A 24,264-nucleotide genomic window follows, 5' to 3' on the forward strand; every position below is an offset into this window, starting at 1 on the left:
GCTGCTATACGTTTGAAACTGTAATGTAAAAAGGGTACCATCTGTTGAACTCTTACAGTATCAATTAGGTTGTATTATGTTCACTTTAGGGACAAGGAAATTCAGGCCCTTATGACATTAGTTACTCACCCATATCGTTCACAAGTATTGGAAGCAAGAATACAACACAGACCTATATAGTTCCAAAGCCTATGCCATTAGAAATAGTTGTAAAGTAAGTGTTCTTCGTGAGCTAAGACAATCGTCCTAGGTTTAGCATTCTGTCTTGATACGTAAGTGATCAGACAGGTAAACATTGGTAGAACTGAAATCCTTTGATCATTTTACCCTTTAAATTCTTCTCTGGGGTGGGAAAAGGTTGTTTTCTGTTTTTGGTAACAGCTTTGAGTATGACTGACATGCAATAAGTTGCACATATTTAAAGTGTGCAGTTTGATACGGTTTGACATATGTGTACATCTGTGAGGCCATCACCCGAGATGAGAAAATTCACAGGCTGCAAATAAAAATGATCTCAATACGGCCTCTGGAAGAACACCTGATCTAGGCTGAGTTGATCTAAGGAAATATATAAGTATCCTGTAAACGGTGAGGTCAGATCTAAAGGTCGGCTCGGAGCTCGCTATCTGACCAGCAGGGTCCCCTGGTCAGGTTCACTTCATGGGTTAGTTTCGGGGCTCCCCTGCCCACGTCCGGAAAGCGGACCTACCTGGAGCCTAACCTTGACTGGCACACGCTTCCGCATTCTCCAAATCCGACTTCTACATACACCTGTATGGGACGGACCGAGTTTCTAGGTCCGCGATCACACCAAAGAAGGAAGCTCGTCAGCGCCAGGATTCCAAAATCCCGCCTCTCAAGGCTTCCTGAGATATTTTGTCTCCCGGCATGCACTGCGTCCGGCCCGGGTGTCCTCTGCCCGGAAGACGGAAGTGCAAAGACTTCCGGTCGGCGTGATCCTGAGGCGTGTGTGTTGGTTTTTCAGGTGAGTTCGGTGCGTCACCGGTCCAGTGAGACAGGGGACTTGGGACTTGATTCCGCCACCCCTGGAGAATTTCGTTTCTTGACACTTCGTGGGCTATACTTGAGCTCCGGTCCGGCGATGCAGGCCTTGGTTGAGGGCGAAGGTTCCCCGTGCTCTTCTTGGTGGGGGCCCTCCGGCTTCCGAGTGCACTGGGTAAAGTGGAGCCCTCTCCCCTGTTGTTTGCTCCCGCTCAAGTTAACTTCGGCCCTCAAGGTTGTTTACCGCCCCCTTTCCTAGCCCCTCGCAAGGGTTGAGTTATGAAGACAAGGGAGCGGAATGAGTTGGTGATTGCCGGCGTTCAAAAAATGTTAGTCATTCGTTCAACAAGTATGCAAAATTCTGTGCACTGGGAAAAAGACCTTTCCCTCTACCTTCCTGGAGTCTGCAGTCTGGGGAGAGGGCGGGGGGTGTGACAGAAAACAGTAGTTTCAGGTTGTAACACCTATTAAGCAGGGAAGGGAGCTTACGGAGGTCAGAGGAGTCCTTTCTGAGGTATCGAATGAAGGAGCAAGCCTTGAGAAGAGCAGTTGCCAGACATAGGGACAGCAAACGTGAAGGCACTGACTTAGAGATAGTTTGGACTCTTTTCAGACGTAGTTGGAGCCTGCGGGGATGGGGATGGAGAATGAAATGAAATAGAGTTGAAGGAGGCAGGGGACAGATAACAAATAACCTTGTAGATCTTGAATATATATGAGGGAGGTCTTTAAAGAACTCGAAGAAAGGCAGTGAATGCTCTTTTAAAAGATCACACTGAGCACCTTGTGGAGGATTTAGGGCCCAACTGAGTGGAAAGAAAACAAGAGTAGGAATAGGTAAGTTTAGAGTCGTTAAGTTGGCTTGAGAGGATGGATAATGAAGATGAGGTGAAGTGTTAAAAAAATCGTTTTGTAGTTTGTAAGCTGTTGCGTAAATGTAAGATGATGACGCTCTTGCATTCTGGGGAAATTAAATTTCTGTATTTTGTAAAGAAATTCAAGGTGCTTTCAGAATTGGTTTGATTTGTAGTTTGCTTATGACTACAAGTTTGATATCTTAATTGTTATTTAGTGACTGTATGTACCATGTTGATCTTCATGTAAGTTGCATGTTGTCATAAAAAGTGAACAGATTGAAGAGTTTTACTTTTCACTTGTTTTGTAAAGATACCTGTTGGCCTGGTTTTCTAAGGATTTGCCTTTTTTCTTTTTTATATTAAAGATTTGCTTTTGAATGTATATTTTTGTTAACTTCAGGTAAAACATGGCTAAAAGCTTACGGAGTAAGTGGAAAAGAAAGATGCGTGCTGAAAAGAGAAAAAAGAATGCCCCAAAGGAGCTCAGCAGGCTTAAAAGTATTCTCAAACTAGAAGGTGATGTTTTAATGAAAGATGTTCAAGAGATAGCAACTGTGGTGGTACCCAAACGCAAACATTGCCAAGAGAAAATGCAATGTGAGGTAAAAGATGAAAAAGGTGAGTGTGCTGCTTCTTTTTCTTTCTTTCTCTATTTTTTTTTTTTTTTTTTTTTTTTTTGAGGCAGGGTCTCCTCCCTCTGTCACCTAGGCTAGAGTGCAGTGGTGTGATTATAGCTTCCTGCAGCCTTGAATTCCTGAGCTGAAGCAGATTCTTCCCACCTCAGCCTTCCAAAGCACTGGGTTACAGGCATGAGCCACAGTGCCCAGCCCCTCTGCTTCATTTAAAAAAAAAAAAAAAAAAATCTATCAAGTCCGTTCGTGTATATAGGTATGTTTTGGATTATTTAGAGTGGGTCTTTGGTGCGGTGCTTATACAGTAGCCTCCATGTCTCAGGAATAAATAGTTCTACAGGAGTAGACAAATCTAGACACACTCTGGTTGGAAGGGTACACAGTTCACTCAGGGCCTAGGCAGCATAGGTCTTCATTTTATTCTTTGTAAGATCTAATTCCCATTCTATGAGTCCTATGCCCTTATACTATTTTCCTGAAAATCACTGGGTTTCAGTAGTTCATTTTGACAGATTTTAGGAAACTTTGTGTCTTAATCATGAAGTGATTAAGACTTAATGCTGCTTTTTGCACATTTAATGCACCAATTTGGCAGCAAACTAAATTAAGCATTTGCAATACCCAGACTTTAAAATAGAAATACATTTATTTGATGTCTTATGCCCAAGGAAGAGAGCAGTATTCTCAATCTCGCAAACTTAGGGATTTTTTTTCCCTTTAAAAATCACTGTTTTTAACTTTTTCTTCTTCCCATTTCATCCTTCTCCCACTCCATATGAATAAAAATTACAAAAAGCATTTAACTTCAACTTCTGTGAGAAAAAGGGGCCAACCAACAGAAATATCCTCATCTTTCCACTACCCAAGTCTATAAGAATTCAGATGTATAGGCTGTTTTCCCTTTTTTATTAATGTTCTCTCCAAAGCCAGTTTCTCCACTTGTGTTCTGAATCCTCTCCCCCATTACATTCTCAGGGGTTGTACTCATGGCATCTGCCTTATCAGTCTCCTCCACTGGGTCATTGCCAACAGGATAGATGTGTTCTGGGATGTTCAATGTCAAAAGAAAGAAAGAAAAATTTCTCCCTTGACCTCAAGTTCTCTCAATCTGCTGCTTTATTTCAGCTGTCCTTGAAACTTTTTGAAACACTTGCCATAACTTGCTGTTTTCATTTCCTTACACACACGTCACCCCTCCCTATTGGTTCTTTTTGGTTGTTAAGACAAAATCCACATAACATAAAATTATGCATTTTAAAGTATACAGTTCAGTGGTATTTAGTACATTCATGTGGTTGTGCAGCCATCACCTCTAGTTCCAAAACACGTTCCTCACCCCAAAATAAAACTTAACACCCATTAAGGAGTCTGTCTCTCCTCCTCCTACCCCCAGCCTCTGGCAACCACTAATGTGCTCTTTTCGTGTGTGGATTTACCTGTTTTGAATATTTCTTACAAATGGAATCATGTAATACCTTTGTGCCTGGCTTATTTCCCTGAGTGTGGTGCTTTTGAAGGTCACCCACATTGTAGCATATATCACTACTTCCTTTCTTTTTAAGGCTAAATAATAGTCTATTGCATGTACCATGTTTCATATCTGTTAAGCAGTTGCTGGATATTTAGATTTATTTCCCTTTATGGGTGTTGTGAATATGCTGCTGTGAACATTCAGGTGCACAAGGTTTTGTTTGATAAGTGGAATTGCTGGGTCAAATGGTAATTCTTTTTGATATTTTCCACATCAGCCACACTATATTACATTCCCACCTGCAGTGTTTGAGTATTTGAGTTTCTTCACATCCTCACTAATAACTTGTTTTCCATTTTTGGATTATAGTCATCTTAGTGGGTATGAAATAGATTCTCATTGTGATTTTGATTTGAAGTTCCCTAATGACTAATGACGTTGAATGAACTGGTTTTTTTGTTGTTGTTTTGTTTTGTTTTGTTTTTGTTTTGTTTTGTTTTGTTTTTTGAGATGGAGTCTCACTGTTGCCTAGGCTGGAGTGCAGTGGCATGATCTCAGCTCACCACAACCTCTGCCTCCCGGGTTCAAGCAATTCTCCTGCCTCAGACTCCCAAGTAGCTGGGATTATAGGCATGTGCCATCATGCCCAGCTGAATTTTGCATTTTTAGTAGAGATGGGATTTCACCGTATTGGCCAGGCTGGTCTTGAACTCCTGACCTCAAGTGATCCACCTGCCTCAGCCTCCCAAAGTGCTGGGATTACAGGTGTGAGCTACTGTGTCCGGCTGAACATTTTTTCATATGCTTATTGACCATTTGTGTATCTTTTTGAAGAAAGGTCTACTCAAGTCTTTTGCCTCGTTTTTCAGTTACGTTGTTTGTCTTTTTTTATCGGGTTGTTAAGAGTTCTTTATATGTTCTAGATACCAGATGCCCATCCACTCTTGATTCTTTTGGATTGATCCTGTTTTCTTTTCTCTCCTGTTCTCCTATTTTCTGTTTCTTTTGTTATACCCTCTAATTTCCTTGACCTTGTATTCTGGTTCTTATTATTTGGTTTACTCTTATATTTTTAATTTCTAAAAGTTTTTCTTTTTTTTTTTTTTTACTGTTCCTTTTTCTTTTTTTTCCTTTTTTTCTTTTTTTTTGTTTTTTTGTTTTTTGAGACAGAGTCTCGCTCTGTCTCCCAGGCTGGAGTGCAGCAGCGCAATCTCAGCTCACTGCAAGCTCCACCTCCCGGGTTCACACCATTCTTCTGCCTCAGCTTCCCAAGTAGCTGGGACTACAAGCGCCCGCCACCTCACCTGGCTAACTTTTTGTATTTTTAGTAGAGGCAGGGTTTCACCGTGTTAGCCAGGATGGTCTCGATCTCCTGACCTCATGATCCGCCCACCTTGACCTCCCAAAGTGCTGGGATTACAGGCGTGAGCCACCACACCTGGCCTACTGTTCCTTTTTCATAGCTTTGTGTTCTTTGTGTTTTGTAAATGCCCCTTGAGTCATGAATTCTGTGTTCTAAATGGGCTTATATCTTCTCTGATTTTCCTAAGGGTATTAATTACAGTTTGCTTTTGAAATTTTTATCTATGGTATGTATTGTGTGTCTTTCCTCTTGGAATTCCCTCCCAAGCCATTCCATTCCTTTACTTTTGTCTCTTTCTTTCATATTAGAAGCTTTTCTCAAATGTCTGGTGATCAGTGGTCGTTGTTTGTATTTAAAAGTGCGGCACTACAATGATAATTGGAAGCTGGAGGGAGACAAGGTGTGGGAGAGGTTATATCAACTACTAGATGTATAGAAGAATTGGAATGGCTCCAGGAGGTTTTATTCGGAGACCTCTTATATCAGAATCTGTTAAGTCGTTTTTTTTTTTTTTTTTTTTTTTTTTTATCATCATCCCCAGAGAGAAATTCTTTTATGTCCTGCCTGGGGAATGTCTGGATGCCCCTATTCTTAGATATTTTAGGAGCTAAAGGTTGGTGGGACTGAGACTGAGGGAGTCTCCACATTTAGTAATCTATGTGTTATCAATTTGGTTCTCATCTCTACCCTCAAGTTCATGTTTTTCCTTATTTCTACTCTTTCAACTGCCTGCCTAATTTCTTTTTTTTTTTTTTTTTTTTTTTTTTTTTTTTTTTTTTTTGAGACGGAGTCTCGCTCTGTCGCCCGGGCTGGAGTGCAGTGGCCGGATCTCAGCTCACTGCAAGCTCCGCCTCCCGGGTTTACGCCATTCTCCTGCCTCAGCCTCCCGAATAGCTGGGACTACAGGCGCCCGCCACCTCGCCCGGCTAGTTTTTTGTATTTTTTTTAGTAGAGACGGGGTTTCACCGTGTTAGCCAGGATGGTCTCGATCTCCTGACCTCGTGATCCGCCCGCCTCGGCCTCCCAGAGTGCTGGGATTACAGGCTTGAGCCACCGCGCCCGGCCTGCCTGCCTGATTTCTTAAGCCATAAACCTAGTAGTCATCCTTGATTCCTCTTTCCTTTATTCCCCACATCTAAACCATTAGCAAGTCTTACTGATTGTCCTAAAAATACGTTAGAAATCCGTATCCATTTTTCTCCTGCTTTCACCTTGATTCAGATGGCTGTCATCTCTTGCCTGTACTATTATTGGAGCCTTTTTACTTCTCACTTCCGCTCTTGTTCCCTTCTCATTTATCTTCTACATATCCACCAGTGTGATCTTTTCAGAAGGTAAATCAGATTATATCACCGTCATGCCTAAAAACCTCATTATCTTAATGTGTTCGTACCAGCGCCTACCAGTTCTTTTTTTTTTTTTTTGGGAGACAGGATCTCATTTTGTTGCCCAGGTTGGAGTATAGTGGCTGTTCACAGGCGTGACCAAGCCCACAACAGCCTTGAACTCCTGGCCTCAAATGATCCTCCCACCCCAGTCTCCCGAATAGCTGAGACTACAGATGCCTATAGATACTATACCTGGCTGAGGTTTTCTTTCTGTTTGCTTATTCTCCCCTCAACAGAACATCGTAAACTCTGTCAGAGCTAGGAGCTCATATGGACCACTATATCCCCATAAACTAGAACAGCACCTAAAATAATCATTCAACACCTAGTTATTGATTGGCTGTTATATACCAGACACTATTCTAGATACTGTGGAAACAATGATGAATATCTAATACAATGCCAGGTAGTCAAGATAATAGAAGACCTTGTGTATCCTGGTAAAGAGGTCCCAGTGAAGGACTCTGGACGTGTCCTTCACAGTGGAGAAGGTTCTAGGTGTACCACAGCATGCTTGCACTGAGCTTCCTGCCAAGTCTCCTATCAGTAGAGCTGGATCTCTGAGTGTTACCTGGCTAGGAAAAGTATGCCAGCCCCAGGATGTGTCCAGGTCTTTCTTCTCTGTTGAGTGCCTGTCTCTCCCATTACAACCCTGCTGCTGACTACTCCATCGAGTTCATTAGAAGTTCGTTCTCAGTTCATTTTAATTTAGTTCAGGTTCATAAGAAATGGCCAGACATTCCTAATCAGTTCATTACATCTAAGGTCTATCCCTTAGAAGTGTAGGTGGGCTTAATGGCTTAACTCAAGGAATCACTTAATATGAGAAATGTTCTTGTAACTCACATGTGCTCAGAACCATATATCTACTAATGTACTAACTCAGAAGCATGCATCCTAAATGTTTCCTATTTAACATTATTATTCTAAGGAAGATCATGCCAACATTCTTTAGAAAGTTTTTTCTTCTCTATTTTCGGTCTACCTTCAGTTCTAGTGTTCTGATGTTCTCAGTGCATTAATATGCTCAGTGCATTAATATGTATGCTAATACACAGGGTGGTTTTTTTTCATACATGATGTTAACAGTTTTTCCATCTTTTTATGCAGATGACATGAAAATGGAGACTGATATTAAGAGAAACAAAAAGACTCTTCTAGACCAGCATGGACAGTACCCAATATGGATGAACCAAAGGCAAAGAAAAAGGCTGAAGGCAAAGCGAGAGAAAGGAAAGGGGAAAAGCAAAGCAAAAGCAGTGAAAGTGGCAAAGGGTTTGGCCTGGTAGACTCTTAAAACCTTGGAAAATGCCACACGGGATAGATGATGGATTAGAATGTATACACATGTATACTTTGATTTCAGCTGCGACCAAATGAAAACTATTTGTTTTCCTATTTTAACTTGGCCTTTTTTCTGCAGTTCAAACCCAGCATAACTCCTCAAGTTTGTTTTGGGAACTTAAATAAAATATTTTCTTTGATACATCCAAGCTCTACTGATACTTTAATTGGATGCTACCCAATATCCAGTTACAATCAGGCCTCAAAGTTCTGTCAGGTATTAATGTGGTTAGACGTTCTTACAAGTGGTAATTATAGTCAGTAGAGATAAAACAGATGATGTACTGACAAATTTTTGTGAACTTAGATTTAAAGAAAGCTGTTGTATAATCATACCATTTAAAAATACAACATTAGGCCCGGGCACGGTGGCTCACACCTGTAATCCCAGCACTTTGGGAGGCCGAGGCAGGTGGATCACCAGGTCAGTTCAAGACCAGCCTGGCTAATATGGTGAAACCCCCATCTCTACTAAAAATACAAAATCAGTTGAGCATGGTGGCGCGCACCTGTAGTCCCAGCTACTCAGGAGGCTGAGGCAGGAGAATCGCTTGAACCCAGGAGGTGGAGGTTGCAGTGAGCCGAGATTGCCCCACTGCACTCCACCCTGGGCAACGGAGCAGGACTCTGTCTCAAAAAAAAAAAAATACATTAATGGATCTTATAAAGTACTTGTGTGGAGCTTTGATTCCACAGAATAAAAGATATTTTGTGTGTAGATCTTCAAGTTTGATTTTTTTTTCTTTCATATATGCGTAAGGTTTTTTAGCCCTAGAGAAGACCAGATTCTTCAATTAAATGTTTTCTTGTCTTAATTTTAGGTAGAATATTAACATATACAAGTCAGTATGATTTTTAGGAAATTAGAACATTTCAGGTTTTTCATGGAAACTGATTTAATGTTCTTTAGTGTTCATGTGTAGCCTAATATAGTATCATGCAGCATTTCCCAGAGTGTGTTCTTCAGAATCAGTTTCTCTGGATGCTTGGTTAAAAAATAAATTGTGTTCATATCAATTTGGGAAATGCTACATACTTGATGATTTACAAAAGATTTTAATTTAGGATTAGAATAATCCTACAGGGTTCCAGCGGTAAAGAAACCTGTTTAACTTCTACTGTTTGAAACTAGTTTTCTGAGAAATGATTTTTAGTTAAATCTGTCTAAGTTTGCTAAATTCACTTTTATTTAAATTTACTTTTAGTTAAGCAATCTAAACTTAGCATTCCCTCTGAATTTCACTATAATCAGATTAACCATCTCATATGTTAACTGGAACAACCAAATACTGAGTGCCTAGTATGTGCCAGGGACTTTCCAGATGCTTGGGACAGATTGAATAAGATAAGATTTCTGCTCTCATAGGGCTGGGAGCTGTGTATCTGTTTAGAAGAGGATGTTAACTTCCCAGGAGAACTCAAGTAAAATGTGCAATATATTAGAATAAGGCCACTTGGTCATGAGGTCACAAACTTGTGTCAGGCACCCTGCTAAATTGGGCACAATACAGAGATAAAGAGGACATGACCCAAATATTTCAGAAAATTTAAACTTCTAAAATTTGATGCCAGTAAACTCTTGGAATTATTTAAATATAGTAGGCTTTTCTCATTTTTCTCAATAGTTGACTGAAAAGTTGGTAGATAACTTTAAATGCTTAAAATTTCTTAACAGCTAAGATACGAATTGAAAGACAGATGTCATTCATGACTTTTGTTGCCTTTTGGTGTAGGTATGAATTACAATAGCATTTGTGAGGGAAAAGTGGATATGTACATTTTTATTCATAAAATAAAAAAATTGCAAACATCCAATTAAGCCACTGACAATATCAGCCTATAAATACACTAGCTGAATTATTTACGTTTTTTTTTTTTTTGAGTTGGGGTCTCACTCTGTCACCCAGGCTGGAGTGATTGGCACAAGCGTGGCTCTGCTGCAACCTCCACCTCCCAGGCTGAAGTGATTTTCCCACCTCAGCCTCACCAGTAGCTGGGACTACAGGTGGGTGCCACCACGCCCAGCTAATTTTTGTATTTTTGTAGACACAGGGTTTCACCATGTCGCCCAGGCTGGTCTCAAACTCTTGGACTCAAGTAATCCACCGGACCCAGCCTCCCAAAGTGCTGGAATTACACACATGAGCCACCACACCCAGCCTAATGTAGACATTTTTTATGATTTTTAAAAAAGGGGGCCGGCACCAAATTCCAGCACTTTGGGAGGCCGAGGCAGGTGGATCACCTGAGGTCAGGAGTTTGAGACCAGAGGTGAAACCCTGTCTCTACTAAAAATACAAAGTTAGCTGGGCATGGTGGCAGGTGCCTATAATCCCAGCTACTTGGGAGGCTGAGGCAGGAGAATCACTTGAATCTGGGAGGCGGGGGTTGCAGTGAGTCAAGACCACACCATTGCTCTCCAGCCTGGGCAAGAGAGCGAAACTCCATCTCAAAAATAAAGTCTACATCAGTGATATTACACACTTGGCACTTATTTACATTTTGGCAGCATTGTCAGATAGAGACCAGTGCTAGGGTTATGTTCATGGTTTCTGTGACTGATAATCTCTAACTTGATTCTACTGATAGTAGCTTTGAGCTTTCATCCAGAGCCTCTCTGATGTTAGGATTTTCACTTCAGTGTGTCCAGTCATGAAGTTTGTCCATTCAGAATTTAACTTAAAAGTTAACAAAATGAAAAATCAAAGTACCATTACCAAAAAACATGCTTGGGAATCATGTTCTCAAGTGTCATATGGCCTCTGGAAAGGTGACTGCTGAAGAGAAGTTTACTGACACAGTGTTGTGAGTAGCCTCTAAGGCACTGAGTTCCTGAAGATTGCCAGCAAGATTCTCCCCACCTCCAAATATTGGCAGGAAATTTAGACTAGCATTTCAAAATTAGTGCAGGGGTATGGTCACATCTTTGTCACTTTATTTTTAAAGATTACAAATCGAGAAGTATAGCATAGTCCTTTTATCTTTTAAATAATTAGCTTATCTTTTTGAAATTTGTCATCTTTTTGCCTGACATTTTCCAGAGAATTGCTGTAAAGCCACAAGATGGAGCTCAAGGTAAGCACCAAATCATTTTGGAATTAGATTGAGTGAGCTAAATCACATTAGGAATTGAATGTAACACTTTTTGTGTTTTAAGAAATTAAGTCTGAAATCAAAATGTTATTTAAAGATGATCAAACCTGCTTCAAGTATTAACTCATTTAATCTGCCCAGCAATCTCATGAGTTTGGTACTAATGTTATCTGAGTTTGGTACTAATGTAATCTCTGTTTACACATGGGGAAACTGAGGCACACAGGCTATATAACTAAAACTGAAATCTGGGATTCAAATTTAGGCAGTGTGGCTCTAGAGCCTATACTCTTACAATGCCATTCTGCCTCTCAAGGATGTGCAAATTCTTGCTAAGAGAGAAAGGTGATTTTAGGATAGAATACCTATTTTTGGGTCAACCTATGATAGACTGGGTTCATGTGGGCTCAGGATCAGATAAAGAGCACGTTTAAGTAGAATAATGATGTACAGAACCTCCTCAAGTCTCTAGACCTAAGGCAGACTGGATATCCCCAGGTGACGCTTCATTAGGAATGGGCTGACCAGTCCAAAAGGGGAAGGTGTAGGCCATGATCATTAGTTGCCTAAGGTACTAATCAGAGAAGAAACGCAAACTGCAGTTGAACCTCTAAGGTAGAATCAAGTAATGGTTTTGACCACATCCTGTCTTCTACGTCACATTAGTGTAGATATCTCTTCCCACTATGTAATTCATATGCTACATCAAATAAGGATTCTGCAGTATATATTTGCTTATTAGGAAATTTGGATATTTTCAAAATTTGGATCCATGTTTCTGGGATATGGCTTAAGAGCTGGAGAAGAAAAATAGCTATAAATGACTTGAATCAAGTATCTGAAATGGACTGGTGGTGATGGTGAGGGCAGCAATGTGTAGTTTAGGGAAGTGCTGACCACAACATAAAATTGGGAGGAATCTAAGGTATTGCCACATTTATAAATACTACAATAGAAATGCAGATGCTAAGCTGTTGGCTAACCTTACTAGTTAAGTGACTAACTTCTGATGCCATCTGGCCGAGTGATTCAAGTTTGTGCTAGACACAAAATATATGTCTTTTTCCCTCTATTTGCCTGCATATATTAATAGAAACACTGTTGCAGTAGACACATACCAATTTTACAAGGAAATGTTTAGGGGTGAGGTGGGACTGTTAAGTACTTACATCAGGTCAAAGGTCACTCTGTTGTCCCCGGAGGACTGTCAGGTAGCCAGGAGGCCCAGGGCCACTCTTGGGCCTGCTTACAAAAAGAACCCTAAATTTTCCACAGTTGAATGCCAAGGTTCTTTTGCAGTTATTTTAGAGCAGGGGAAAAAATATAATGTGTTGCCAAATAAGGTTAATTTGGTAGGCAAGCAGTAAAAATAACCCAACAGCCAACATTTAGAGAATGCGTACTCTCTTAAATGCTTTACGTATATTATTTAATCCTTAAAACACTGTGGGATCAATACTCTAATTACCCCTATTTTCAGATAAGAAAACAGTTTGAAAGGTTAACAAATTTACCAAAAGTCATGCAACTGTTAAGTAGTGAGCAAGGCCGCTTGTCCCAGAGTATAGAATGAATACCTATGATGGAAAGCTACAGAGAGACAGACTTTTATTTGATTTAAGGAAGCACCTTCTAACCAAGATTTTGGGAACTGAAATGGGCACGTTGGGAGCCTTGGGGTGTCAGGCTAAGGTGGACAGGCATTTGGTTGGAATGTAGCAAGATGGATTCAAACATCGTTCAGTTATCCCTCAGAATCTATTGGGGATTGGTGCCAGGACCTTTGCAGATACCAAAATCCACAGATGCTTGAATCGCTTACATAAACTGGTGAAATATTTGCATATAACCCATGCCCATCCTCCCATATACAGTCATACGTCACTTAATGACTGGGATGTGTTCTGAGAAGTGTGTCATTAGGTAATATCATTAATCATTGTGTGAACATCATAGACTGTACTTACACAAATCTAAATGGTATAGCCTACTACACTTAGGCTATGTGATATTGCCTATTGCTCCTAGGCTACAAATCTGTCAGTTACTACAATGAGTACTGTTGGCAGTTGTATCACAATGGGAAGTATTTGTATATCTAAACATAGAAAAGGTACAGTAAAGTACAGTGTAAAAGATAAAAAATGGTACACCTATATAGGGCACTTAGGAATAGTGCTTGCAGGACTGGTGCTTGGGATAAGTCAGTGAGTGAGCCATGAGTGAATGTGAAGGCCTCAGACATGACTGTATACTGCTGTAGACTGTTTTTTTTTTGAGACGGAGTTTCGCTCTTGTTGCCTAGGCTGGAGTACAATGGTGCGATCTCAGCTCACCTCAACCTCCACCTCCTGGATTCAAGTGATTCTCCTGCCTCAACCTCCCGAGTAGCTGGGATTACAGGCATGTACCACCACGCCCAGCTAATTTTGTATTTTTAGTAGAGATGAGGTTTCTCCATGTTGGTCAGGCTAGACTCGAACTCCTGACCTCAGGTGATCCACCTGCCTCAGCCTCCCAAAGTGCTGGGATTACAGTGTGAGCCACTGCACTTGGCCTGCTGTAGACTTTATACACACTGTGCGCTTAGGCTACACTAAACTTACAAAAAATTTTCTTCAATAATAAATTAGCTTCCTGTAACTTTTTTACTTTATAAACGTTTTAATTTTTTAAACTGTATAACCCTTTTGTCATAACACTTAGCTTAAAGCATAAATACATTGTACAGCTGCACACAAATATTTTATATTTTTATAAGCTTTTTTCTATTTCCACAGTTTTTAAGTTTTTAAACTTCTTTTCTTTCTTTTTAAGCTTTTTTGTTAAAAACTAAGACACAAACACATTAGCCTCCATCTACACTGTCTCCCACCTCCACAGCTTGTCCCACTGCAAGGTCTTCACGGGCAATAACAGGCATGGAGCTGCCATCTCCTATGAGATCAACACCTTCTTGTGCAATACCTCCTGAAGGACCTGCCTGAGGCTGTTTACAGTCAACTTTTTCTTTAAGTAGAAGGAGTACACTCTAAAATAAAAAGTATAGTAAAGCCATAAACCATAGTCATTATTATCAAGTATTATGAACTATACATAATTGTATGTGCTATACCTTTATATGACTGACAGCACAGTAGGTTTGTTTACACCAGCATCACCACAGACATGTGAGTAATGCGTTGCACTGTGATGTTAAGATGGCTACAGTGTCACTGGGCCATAGGAATTTTTCAGCTACACTGTAATCTTAATGGGGCCACTGTCTATATTGACTGAAATGTCATCATGCAGTGCATGACTACTTTAAATCATCTCTAGATTACTTATAGTAATACAATGAAAATGCTATGTAAATAGTTGTTATACTGTATTATTTAGGGAATAATGATAAGAAAAAAATCTGTACATGTTCAGTATAGATGTAGCTGTAGTTTTCTTTTGAATATTTTTTATCTCAGGACAAAGCCACAAATGCAGAATTCACAGATACAGAGGGCCAACTGTTCTTGGAATTTGGGTTGAAAGCTGTTAAAGTTCTTTTCAGCCAAAAAAAAAATGCCTCGTAATAAATTGTCATCTTTGAAATGTAGCATGCTTGTTTTGCTCTACATAGTTTTTTGGCACTACATAACTATAGACTTAAGTATCTTTTGGTGGAAATAAAATATGAAATCTCTTTAATTTTGTTAATGTTAGGTCTGGTATTCATTCCATTAAGTTCCACTTTAAAGTATGGAAAAATGTTATAAACATCTGCTTTAAACAATGAATGGTACTGCAATAGTCCTGTAAAAAAAATGAATGGAGTAAAGTCCTTCGAATTTTCATTTAAAGAATGGCATAGCTTTATAATACATTGAGTTTTTAATATGCAGAATGTATTTAATATCCTAAAACGATGAATTGTCTTGGCATTATGCTATCTTATGAAACACTTTCTTACTCTCACATTGTGTCTTTATAGTTTTCAATATCAGCAAAACCTTTAAATAGTCTTAGTTGGGTGTTGTGTATCATTGTACAGTAACTGCTAGTACATATGGTATTTCTGATCCATGTAATAAAGTACATTTGTCATGTATCTTGTGATCTGCATACCTTTCAGCTGTTACTTCATAAATCTGTTCCATCAGAGAACTGCTTTGTATAGCAATGGTTGAAGCTGCTTTTAATAAACTAGTATTTTGTGTCTTTTATATGTAATCAACAGGGAGTATTACAGACTTGTGCCTCTGTGGAGGAACATTCCACTAAACTAGTTTTCTCTTGACAATAATGGAAAAAAAATTGCATGGGAAAAGCACAGATGTTCAAGAACATATGTTGTTTGCTCCTAAAAGTCAGCTGAAGATCTTTTGTATTATTCCGGATATATATTTTTAATGCTTTAGAGAAGAAACGGTTTGAGATATGTAATCGGGAGAAGACAGTTACAAACTTTATTGAGAGACCAACATTGGGTGCTATTTGTTAAAATTCTAAGATGCCTCTCCTAGCTCACACAAAGAGATGTTCTTGAGCAGAGTTGTAGGCAGTTGGCCAAGGATTGGTCATTCCCACATGCTTCCTTCCTCAGACATACACACTCTGCTTCAGTTTCAGTCTTTGTTCTGTCCCAAACTTCAAGTTAGCAGTGTCTTCACAAAAGCAGGTATTTAATAATTCAAGTAAAAAGTGATTGCCTTTACGCCCCTTTGCCCCTTGAGTTACTGGATGTTGTCTTCCTTGAGCTGTAGAAATTTGCTCAATGAGTCAGATCTCCACAGACTAGGCAATTGATTATTGATGAATGCATAGGAAAGTATTACTGGAAAATGCTTAAGGGAGCTGTATGCCTTAGGTGGGGTTGGTATGAACATCCTTTATAAGCCTATGAATCTTTAAGAAGAGTTGCCATACAGAGAATGGGAACCAGCTGTTCCAAATCTCCACTGAGGAAACGGGTTTTAACTTAGCAGAAAGGATTTGGGTTAAATGTAAAGAAGAACTTCCTGAATGTGAGTGTTATTTAAAGCCAGGTATGAATTGAAAAGAGGTCATTTGAGTTGTCTCTGGAGGACAAATGGAGCACAAGAGAAAGAAATGAAAGGGGCAGGGAGAGAGATTAATGCCCATTTAATTGAGATGGCTTAAATGTAATTCTGCCCAATGGCTCCGAGGCCTTTATTCTTTCTCATACCCACACCTCAGGTTATGATGTTTGCAAGGTCAGAACTGAAGAGTCTGCTTTAGTCATTAGAACCAAAGTGCTACAGGACCCCTAGGTCTGGAGTTCCTTTCCATGTAATTCTTACTTGAAATGCTGAGGTGTGGCCAATGGATGAGGAAATGGATCTATGCTTAATTTTCCACCCTTGTCAGTGTACACACTCACAGTGCCAGGGAGGGATTTGACATTCAGCCATTTCTGGAAAGGCAAGTGGCTGGTAGGCTGAGACCACTTGGGCTTGGGATGAGCGAAGGGCTGAGGAGGGATGGCTGCCAAGCCATTGCTGGACGTGTGTCAACTGGCCATTTTGAACAGGAAATTTCTAGAGGTTGAAGATCAGACTTGGCACTTGGAATTCCAGGAAGTAGAGACTGAGAGGACAGGAAAAATAGACCCTTTGCTTTTCCTTTTCTCCTACCTGTCACTGTGTCCTGCCCTTCTCCCATTTGGTGCTCTCCTTTCAGGAATTGTCATAAATTCTTTTCTTTGGATCCCTTTACTTTTAGCCTTTCTTCTTTACTCTGTTTTTCTTACGGGTTTTTGAAACTTTTTTAAAAAATAAAGATTGATTGATTTTTTTGAGACAGGGGCTCACTCCATCACCCAGACTGGAGTACAGTGGCACAATCACAACCCTCTACAGTCTTGACCTCCCAGGCTCAAGTGATCCTCTCGCCTCAGCCTCCTGAGTAGCTGGGACCACAGGGGCATGACATCATACCTGGCTAATTTTTTTCATTTCTTTGTAGAGACAGATTCTTGCTATGTTGCCCAAGGTGCTTGGGCTCAAGTGATCCTCCTGCTATGGCCTCCCAAAGCACTGGAATTACAGACAGAAGCCACTGCAAAATAAAAGATTTAAGGCTGCAAGTCAAACATAAAAAAAAAACCCCAAATTTAGTTATAAGTGCTTTTTGTTTATAAATGACTCCTAGCATTTTTCTTTGTGACCCAATGACAATAATAAAAACAGGTTTCATGCTTGTGTGCTGTTTCTCTTTATCACTTTTTCTCTTCTTCTTCATTTCCCTCTTTTTTTTTTCTTTCTGCATTGGCCTCTTCCGTGTGAGTATTAACTTTAATTTCCTCCTTGGGCTCAAGTCACTACCCTTCTTGCATTTTCTCTCTATCTCCCTCCCACTCATTCCTCCCATCTACCTCAGTCTTTCCACTCATTATGTTTTTCTTACTCTTCCTTTTCACCCCTATCTCCTAATAACTGGATGCAATGTGAATAGAAAAAATGCTTTACAACAGGAGTAGGTGCTATGGTTTGAGTGAGTCCCTTAGAATTCATGTGTTGGAAATTTTGTCCCCATTGTGCAAGTGTTGGGATGTAGGGCATTGAAAAGGTGATTAGGTCATTAGTGGGATTAATGCTGTTCTCAAGGGGCTGAGTTAATTCTCGAGTGAGTGAGTTCTCCTCCTGAGACTGGATTAGTTACTGCAAAAGCAGGTTGTTATAAAGCTAGCCCGCCTCTGTGTACATAGGCTTGCTTGCCCATCCTCTTTTCTGCCATGCTATGGAGCAGCATGAGGCCCTCACCAGATGCATTAACCTGATCTTGGACTTTCCAGTCTCCAGAACTGTGAGCTAAGTAAACCCCTTTCCTTTATAAATTATCTAGTCTCAGGTATTCTGTTATAGCAACAGAAAATAGACTAAGATAGTACGCAAATGAACTGGCCCTTTGTTTGTGTAAAAAAGTTTTATTGGCACAAAGCCATGTCCACTTGTTCATGAATTGTCTATGAATAATTTGTGCTACAAAGGCAGAACTGAATAGTTGGGACAGAGATTCTTCTATAATCAGCAAAGCCTAAATTAAAGTTTGTTCTTTTAAGAAAAAGTTTGTAGACTCCTGCTTTACAATATTTTCTATAGCAAGAAGTACCACTACTGAAAAGAAAAATAAAAAGTAAAAAAATAAAATATTTTCTGTTTATTAAATGAAGGCTTTTGTTCTCTATTTGAAAATTCAGGTGAGTTGGATCTGGTTTTATGTTTCCACCCTGTTGCATTTTATATTTGGAGGATCCCTCCAAATTTCTTATTGGAAGGCAGTTGTATTTAAAAAAAAAAAAAAAAAGTCAAGCTTACCCTCACTCTGTATGAAAGCAAGGCAGGTGGTACCAAAAGGTTGTCTGTGTGTTTAGGTGTGTTGCCCATCTGCCACCTCAACTGGGCTTCTTTTAGTCTTTGGACAAAAAAAAAAAAAAAAAAAAAAGATGTCCCATTGTAGAGCTTTTTTTCACAAATCTCATAACTCACTTTTCCTTTAAGTCTACAAACAATTTTTGAAAATGTTAAATGCCGGAGAAAGAACTCTGTTTTAATTTAATATGGCACCTAGAATACTGGCACGTGTGAAGGCATTCCAATAGTTTGATTTGGTGGGTGGTCTAGCTGAAAATATTTTACACAAATACACTTACAGGTTGGTTTCATTAATATGAAATTAATATGGACTAAAATAGTCATAGCATTTAAGGCTGGAAAACGTTTTAGAGATCATCTATTTTAACTTGTGCTTCTTAACTGATGAGGAAACTGAGGCCAATTTCCCCAAGAGGTTAGTAGTTCATGGCAGAGACCAGGAGCCCAGGAGTCTTTGTATTCACAGACCAATGTTTTTCAGAACCATAAATAGGTGACAACTAACCACACAAATAATAACATTTGGACTAATGTCAAAATTAATTGTATTCTTTTCTATAAAAAGAGGGGCTGCTAAATAAAGCTATGGTGTGTGACTAGTGATCTTTTCTGTAGGTCTATTTCTGCTGTAGCTAATAACCAATCTTTTCCCATTGGTGACTGTGCCTCTTTTTTCCACAAGTAGTATAACATCTTTTAATTGAAACAAAACAAAACAACAATAACAAACTTCCCCTCTCCCCCTATGCCCTCCATCAAAGGCCAGATTTTTTTTTGTTTTTGCCTCTACTCTTTCCCTTCTAATTCATCTTGTGTGGTTGTCAACTTCTTTTTCTTTCCATAACTTTTATTATTTTTTTCTCATAAAAGTAACACATGTATGTTGTAGAAAATTTTAAAACCCAAGAAAGTATAAATAAATCATTCATAATCCAACCACCCAGAGAACGTGTAGCTGTGTGTATATTTTCATAATTGTCTTAACACTGTATAATTTTATATTCTGATTTCTTAACTTTATATCATGGAGATTTTTTCCCATGCCACTGGAAATTTTTTAAGAATGTTGTTTGAAAAGTTCCCTCATTCTGTCTTGCAATAAACTATACATTATTTTATTTGTCTACTTTTGGACATTTAATTTTTTTCTGAAAAAACTTTTTTTTTTTTTTTGCTATTAAAATACTTCTCTGTAATATTAATGACCTTTCGTGTAAGTCTAATCCTTATCTGATTATATTCTTGAGGAAGGGTTCTAGAAGAGTATGAACTTTCCTTTAAAAGACTCCTTATCTGTGTTGCCAAACTGCTCTCCTGAAAGGCTGAAACAATTCGTAATCCTTCCAGGTCTGTGTGAGTGCTTGTCTGGGGCACCCTTGAAGGGTTGTAAAAAATAAGCCTTTTAAAACTTCCCTTTCAGTAGGTCATTCTCCTGCTAGGAAACTTCCCATGGCTGCAAGACCAAATCGAAGCTGCTTAGCATATTCTCTTCCATTTCTTCACTTCCAGTTGATTTCACAACCACTGCAACCTGGCATCTGTCCCCAACTGTCTGCCTGGAGGCATCAAGCAAACAGCCCCAGACTGGACAAAGTGTCAGGAAATGAGGGTTCAAATCCCAGCCCTACCACTTACTAGTATGTGACCTTGGGCAAGTAACTTAATTTCTTTGAGCTTGTATCCTCAGCTTTACAATGGAAATAATCAGATCTTCATTTGTGAGGCTCCTGTGAGACAATATAGATAAGAAATGTGTTTAATCTGTGGAGCACTTTAGAAAGGTTATGGGGGGATGTTGTTATTGAGACTCCTCTTGGGGGTTATATGATAGTTATTAGTGTTGTCCAACAAGTATTTCTTTCTTTTTTGAGTCAGGGTCTCATTCCATCACCCAGGCTGGAGTGCAGTGGTGTGATCATGGCCCACTGCAGCCTCAACCTCCTGAGCTCAAGCGCTCCTCCCACCTCAGTCTCCTGAGTAGTTGGGACCACAAGCACATGCCACTGTGCCCAGCTAATTTATTTGTTTTTTGTAGAGATGCAGTCTTGCTTTATTGCCCAGACTCGTCTCGAACTCCTGGCTCAAGAGATCTGCCTCTCTTGGTCTCCGAAAGTGCTGGGATTACAGGTTATTTCTGATTCCTTTTAGGCCCATGGTAGAATTCCACTTCCCCGACCCCTTCATTTGAGTGTGGCTAAGTGACAGACTTTGGCTTCATGCACTATGAGTGGTAGTGGCGTGTGCACTTAAGATGTCGAAGCTTATGGGTGCTGAGCCTTCCTTAGCTGCTCTTTTGTCCTGTCTCCCGTAAGGGAGAACAATGCTGCAGATGGTCATTGCTCCATGAGCCTGGGTCCAGGAGGAGCATCAGGGTACAGGGGAACCCCCCAGTCAACCAGTGATGGAAATGTATCTCGAGCAAGAGTTAGAGCTTGTTTGTGTAAAGCCCAAATTACGGAGTTGTTTCTTATTGCATTCTAACCTAGTAGTAGGAGCCTCGCCTCCGTTCTTTTTTCTCTGTAGCATTTGATATTACTGAAATTCTTGAAACTCTCTTTTTCTTTGACTTGGTGTCATCAGCACTCTTGGTGTTCTCCTCCATCCCTAATGACTCCTCTGTCTCCATTGTGCTCTCTTCCTTCATTTTCCACTTCCATATGGATGTGAGACGAGCTTCTGGCCTCATCATCTCCTTTTGCTACACGCTTAACTTTGCCAACTTTGTTTACTCTCAGAGCTTTAAATATCATGTTTCTTTAACCCTGTATGTTTGAAAAAAGTGTCTCGTTTGAGGATCACTGGTCCACCCTTCTTTTATGCCTTGAGGACAGGGACTCTAGACTGAAGTCTAGAGTGATCTCTAGCTAGACAGTGGGCTGGCTTCTTCACTTACCCAGCTGTGAGAGACTTGTGCACTTTGCCTCTGTTTCTGCATCTGTAACATGGGATAATGAATGGGTAGTGGTTGTAAGGAATAAATAAGAAAATGCGGCCGGGCACAGTGGCTCACACCTGTAATCCCAACACTTTGGGAGGCCGAGGCGGGTGGAACACGAGGTCAGGAGATCGAGACCATCCTGGCTAACACGGTGAAACCCTGTCTCTACTAAAAATACAAACAAATTATCTGGGCGTGGTGGTGGGCACCTGTAGTCCCAGCTACTTGGGAGGCTGAGGCAGGAGAAGGGCGTGAACCCAGGAGGTGGAGGTTGCAGTAAGCCGAGATCATGCCACTGCACTCCAGCTTGGGCAACAGTGCGAGACTCTGTCTCAAAACAACAACAACAACAAAACAACAAAAACAAGCAAACAAACAAAAAACAAGAAAATGCACATAGAATACTTCCAGGGCCTTGCACACAGTAATCTTACTGTAAATAATGGTAGTGGTTGTGCTATTGGTTTCTTTTTATCTCCTTCCTTCTCTCCCCACATTCTACCTCCATCTTCTGGTAAGACACGCTTAGAAATAGAAAGCCCATAATAAATATCTGCTGTAGGTCTAACGTTATATTGATGTCTAATATCAGGAGTGACAAATTGGTACCGTTGCCCTGGAGAGACTTTGTACAGTGTTCTGCTTTGATTTTTTGATTAGATTATTGCCTTTAGATGAGTCAGACACTTCTAAATTCTCAGTAATCTTCAATCCCTTTTGTTTGACACATACTGACTGGCCCTGGGAGGAAACGGCCTTAGGTAAACCTGTGCCACCCATGCTCTGTGTAATCTCTTTTCCTCACACACTTCATGGCTGTCACTGCCAGGGCATCTTGGCTTCTGCTGCTTTTTCCTGAGAGAAAACAGTAGATATTTTATTGTGGTAAAATATACAAACATAAAAATTTATCTTTTTAATGATTTCTAAGTGTGCAATTCAGTGGCATTAAGTACTTTCACAGCGTGGTGCAGTCATCACCACTGTCACTACTGTTTTCAGAATTTTTTATCATTTCAAACAGAAACTGTGCCCATTAAACAATAACCCCCCATTCTCCCCTCCCTCCACCCCTAGTCTCCATTATTCTGCTTGCTGTCTCTGAATTTGACTACTCTAAATACCTCACATAAAGGGAATCATGGAATATTTGTCCTTGTGTGTCTGACTTCTTTCACTCAGCATCATGTTTTCAAGGTTCTCTATTATCTATGTTGTAGCATGCATCAGTACTTCATTCCTTTTTAAGGTCAAGGAATATCTCATTGTATGTATATATCACATTTTGTGTATCAGATTGTCTGTCAACGGGCACTTGGATTATTCCTCTGAGATGATATTGAGACCCACAGTGCCAGCTCACTCAGATTTCCCATTCTGAGAACTCTTTTTCTGTTGGTCTACCTCAATGTCATATAGCAAGTCACAAAAATATAAAGGGCTGGAAGCAGGAAGGAGCAAAGGGAGATTCACAGGCTATATGAATGTGATAATGATAAATTTTTACTTCTTTTGTAAAAAAAAGAATGATTAAAAAATGCTCTTGGTAAACAGTTATAATCATGACATAGCATTCACATTTTTGGTAGCAGATTTCAGGTGTTTTCAATACTTTTCAACTGACACAAATAGCATTTTTCATTTGGAGAGTTGGTGGTGGGAGATGCGCAGAGACCCTCAAAGCTTTACTTATGCTGACTTGTGACATCTATTATTATTACTACTATTATTACTATTATTTTGAGATGGAGTCTTGCTCTGTCGCCCAAGCTGGGGTGCAGTGGTGCGATCTTGGTTCGCTGCAACCTCCGGATCCTGGGTTCAAGCAATTCTCCTGCCTCAGCCTCCTGAGTAGCTGGGACCACTGGCATGTGGCACAAAGCCCGGCTATTTTTTTTTTTTTTTTTGTATTTTTAGTAGAGATGGGGTTTTCCCCTGTTGCTCAGGCTGATCTCAAACTCCTGACTTAAGGTGATCTGCCCACCTCGGCCTTCCAAAGTGCTGGGATTACAGGCGTAAGCCACCGCGCCCAGTCATGACATCTATTATTTTGTTTGATGATTTAACTTCTGAATTTTGGGGGGTTGTATATTTCATAACTTTGGCACTATATTTTAAGTTTCTCCAGGGAGGAGACCATTCTGTTGTTTGATACGTCCTACATTAAAATCAGATAAAGAACATACATTTCTTAAAGGACCTGATACATATTTGGAAGTCCTTAAAATCTTTCCTTTTACTTTCTGTTTCTTCCAGCATTACCCAACACAACATCATGCAGATAGCAGTCATCCCATAGTTTACTACTTAACAAATTGGTTAGTCTATTGATTCCAGCTTTCCAAAGGGCCTATTCTTTTAAAATATTTGACACTAGAATATTTGAAATATTTATCTTCCCTATAACCACTGACATTCTAATTATTATATATTCGGTCCTGATCTTGAGCTATCACACAAAGTTATCAATTTCTAACTACCCTGCATTATGAAAAGATTTCAGGGACAGAAGATGAAATTTTTTCCTGCCAAATTTTATCTTTCTCTGTAGCCTGTGGTAATTTGCATTGCTGGTTTACATAGTACAATATTTTAGTGTGTGCTTATTATAGTATCTTAACTCCCTGAGATTTACCAAGGACAAATGTGATTTTAATATTATATTGTATTTCATTTCACAGGTTTGTTTCATAACCTCAATAGTTATTTCTAGTTGTGATTCTGTTTCCTTTCTAAATGTGTTAATAAAATGCTTGCATTAAGATTGGCTTGACTCCAGAATCTGATATGGTCATGCTTCAAGTAA

General features: G+C 39.8%; 1 protein-coding gene across 1 annotated transcript; it reads left to right on the forward strand.

The window, feature by feature from the left end:
- The first annotated feature begins 900 nt into the window (after positions 1-900).
- LOC105473434 (LLP homolog, long-term synaptic facilitation factor) lies at positions 901-18,197 on the forward strand. Its single transcript, XM_011727261.2, has 3 exons — positions 901-985; positions 2,260-2,477; positions 7,824-18,197. The coding sequence occupies exons 2-3, from the start codon at positions 2,267-2,269 to the stop codon at positions 8,000-8,002; spliced, it is 390 nt and encodes a 129-aa protein (XP_011725563.1). The 5' UTR covers positions 901-985; positions 2,260-2,266; the 3' UTR covers positions 8,003-18,197.
- The last annotated feature ends 6,067 nt before the right edge of the window (positions 18,198-24,264 follow it).

The sequence above is a fragment of the Macaca nemestrina genome, chromosome 10 (assembly GCF_043159975.1).
Source record: "Macaca nemestrina isolate mMacNem1 chromosome 10, mMacNem.hap1, whole genome shotgun sequence".
Taxonomy (NCBI): domain Eukaryota; kingdom Metazoa; phylum Chordata; class Mammalia; order Primates; family Cercopithecidae; genus Macaca; species Macaca nemestrina.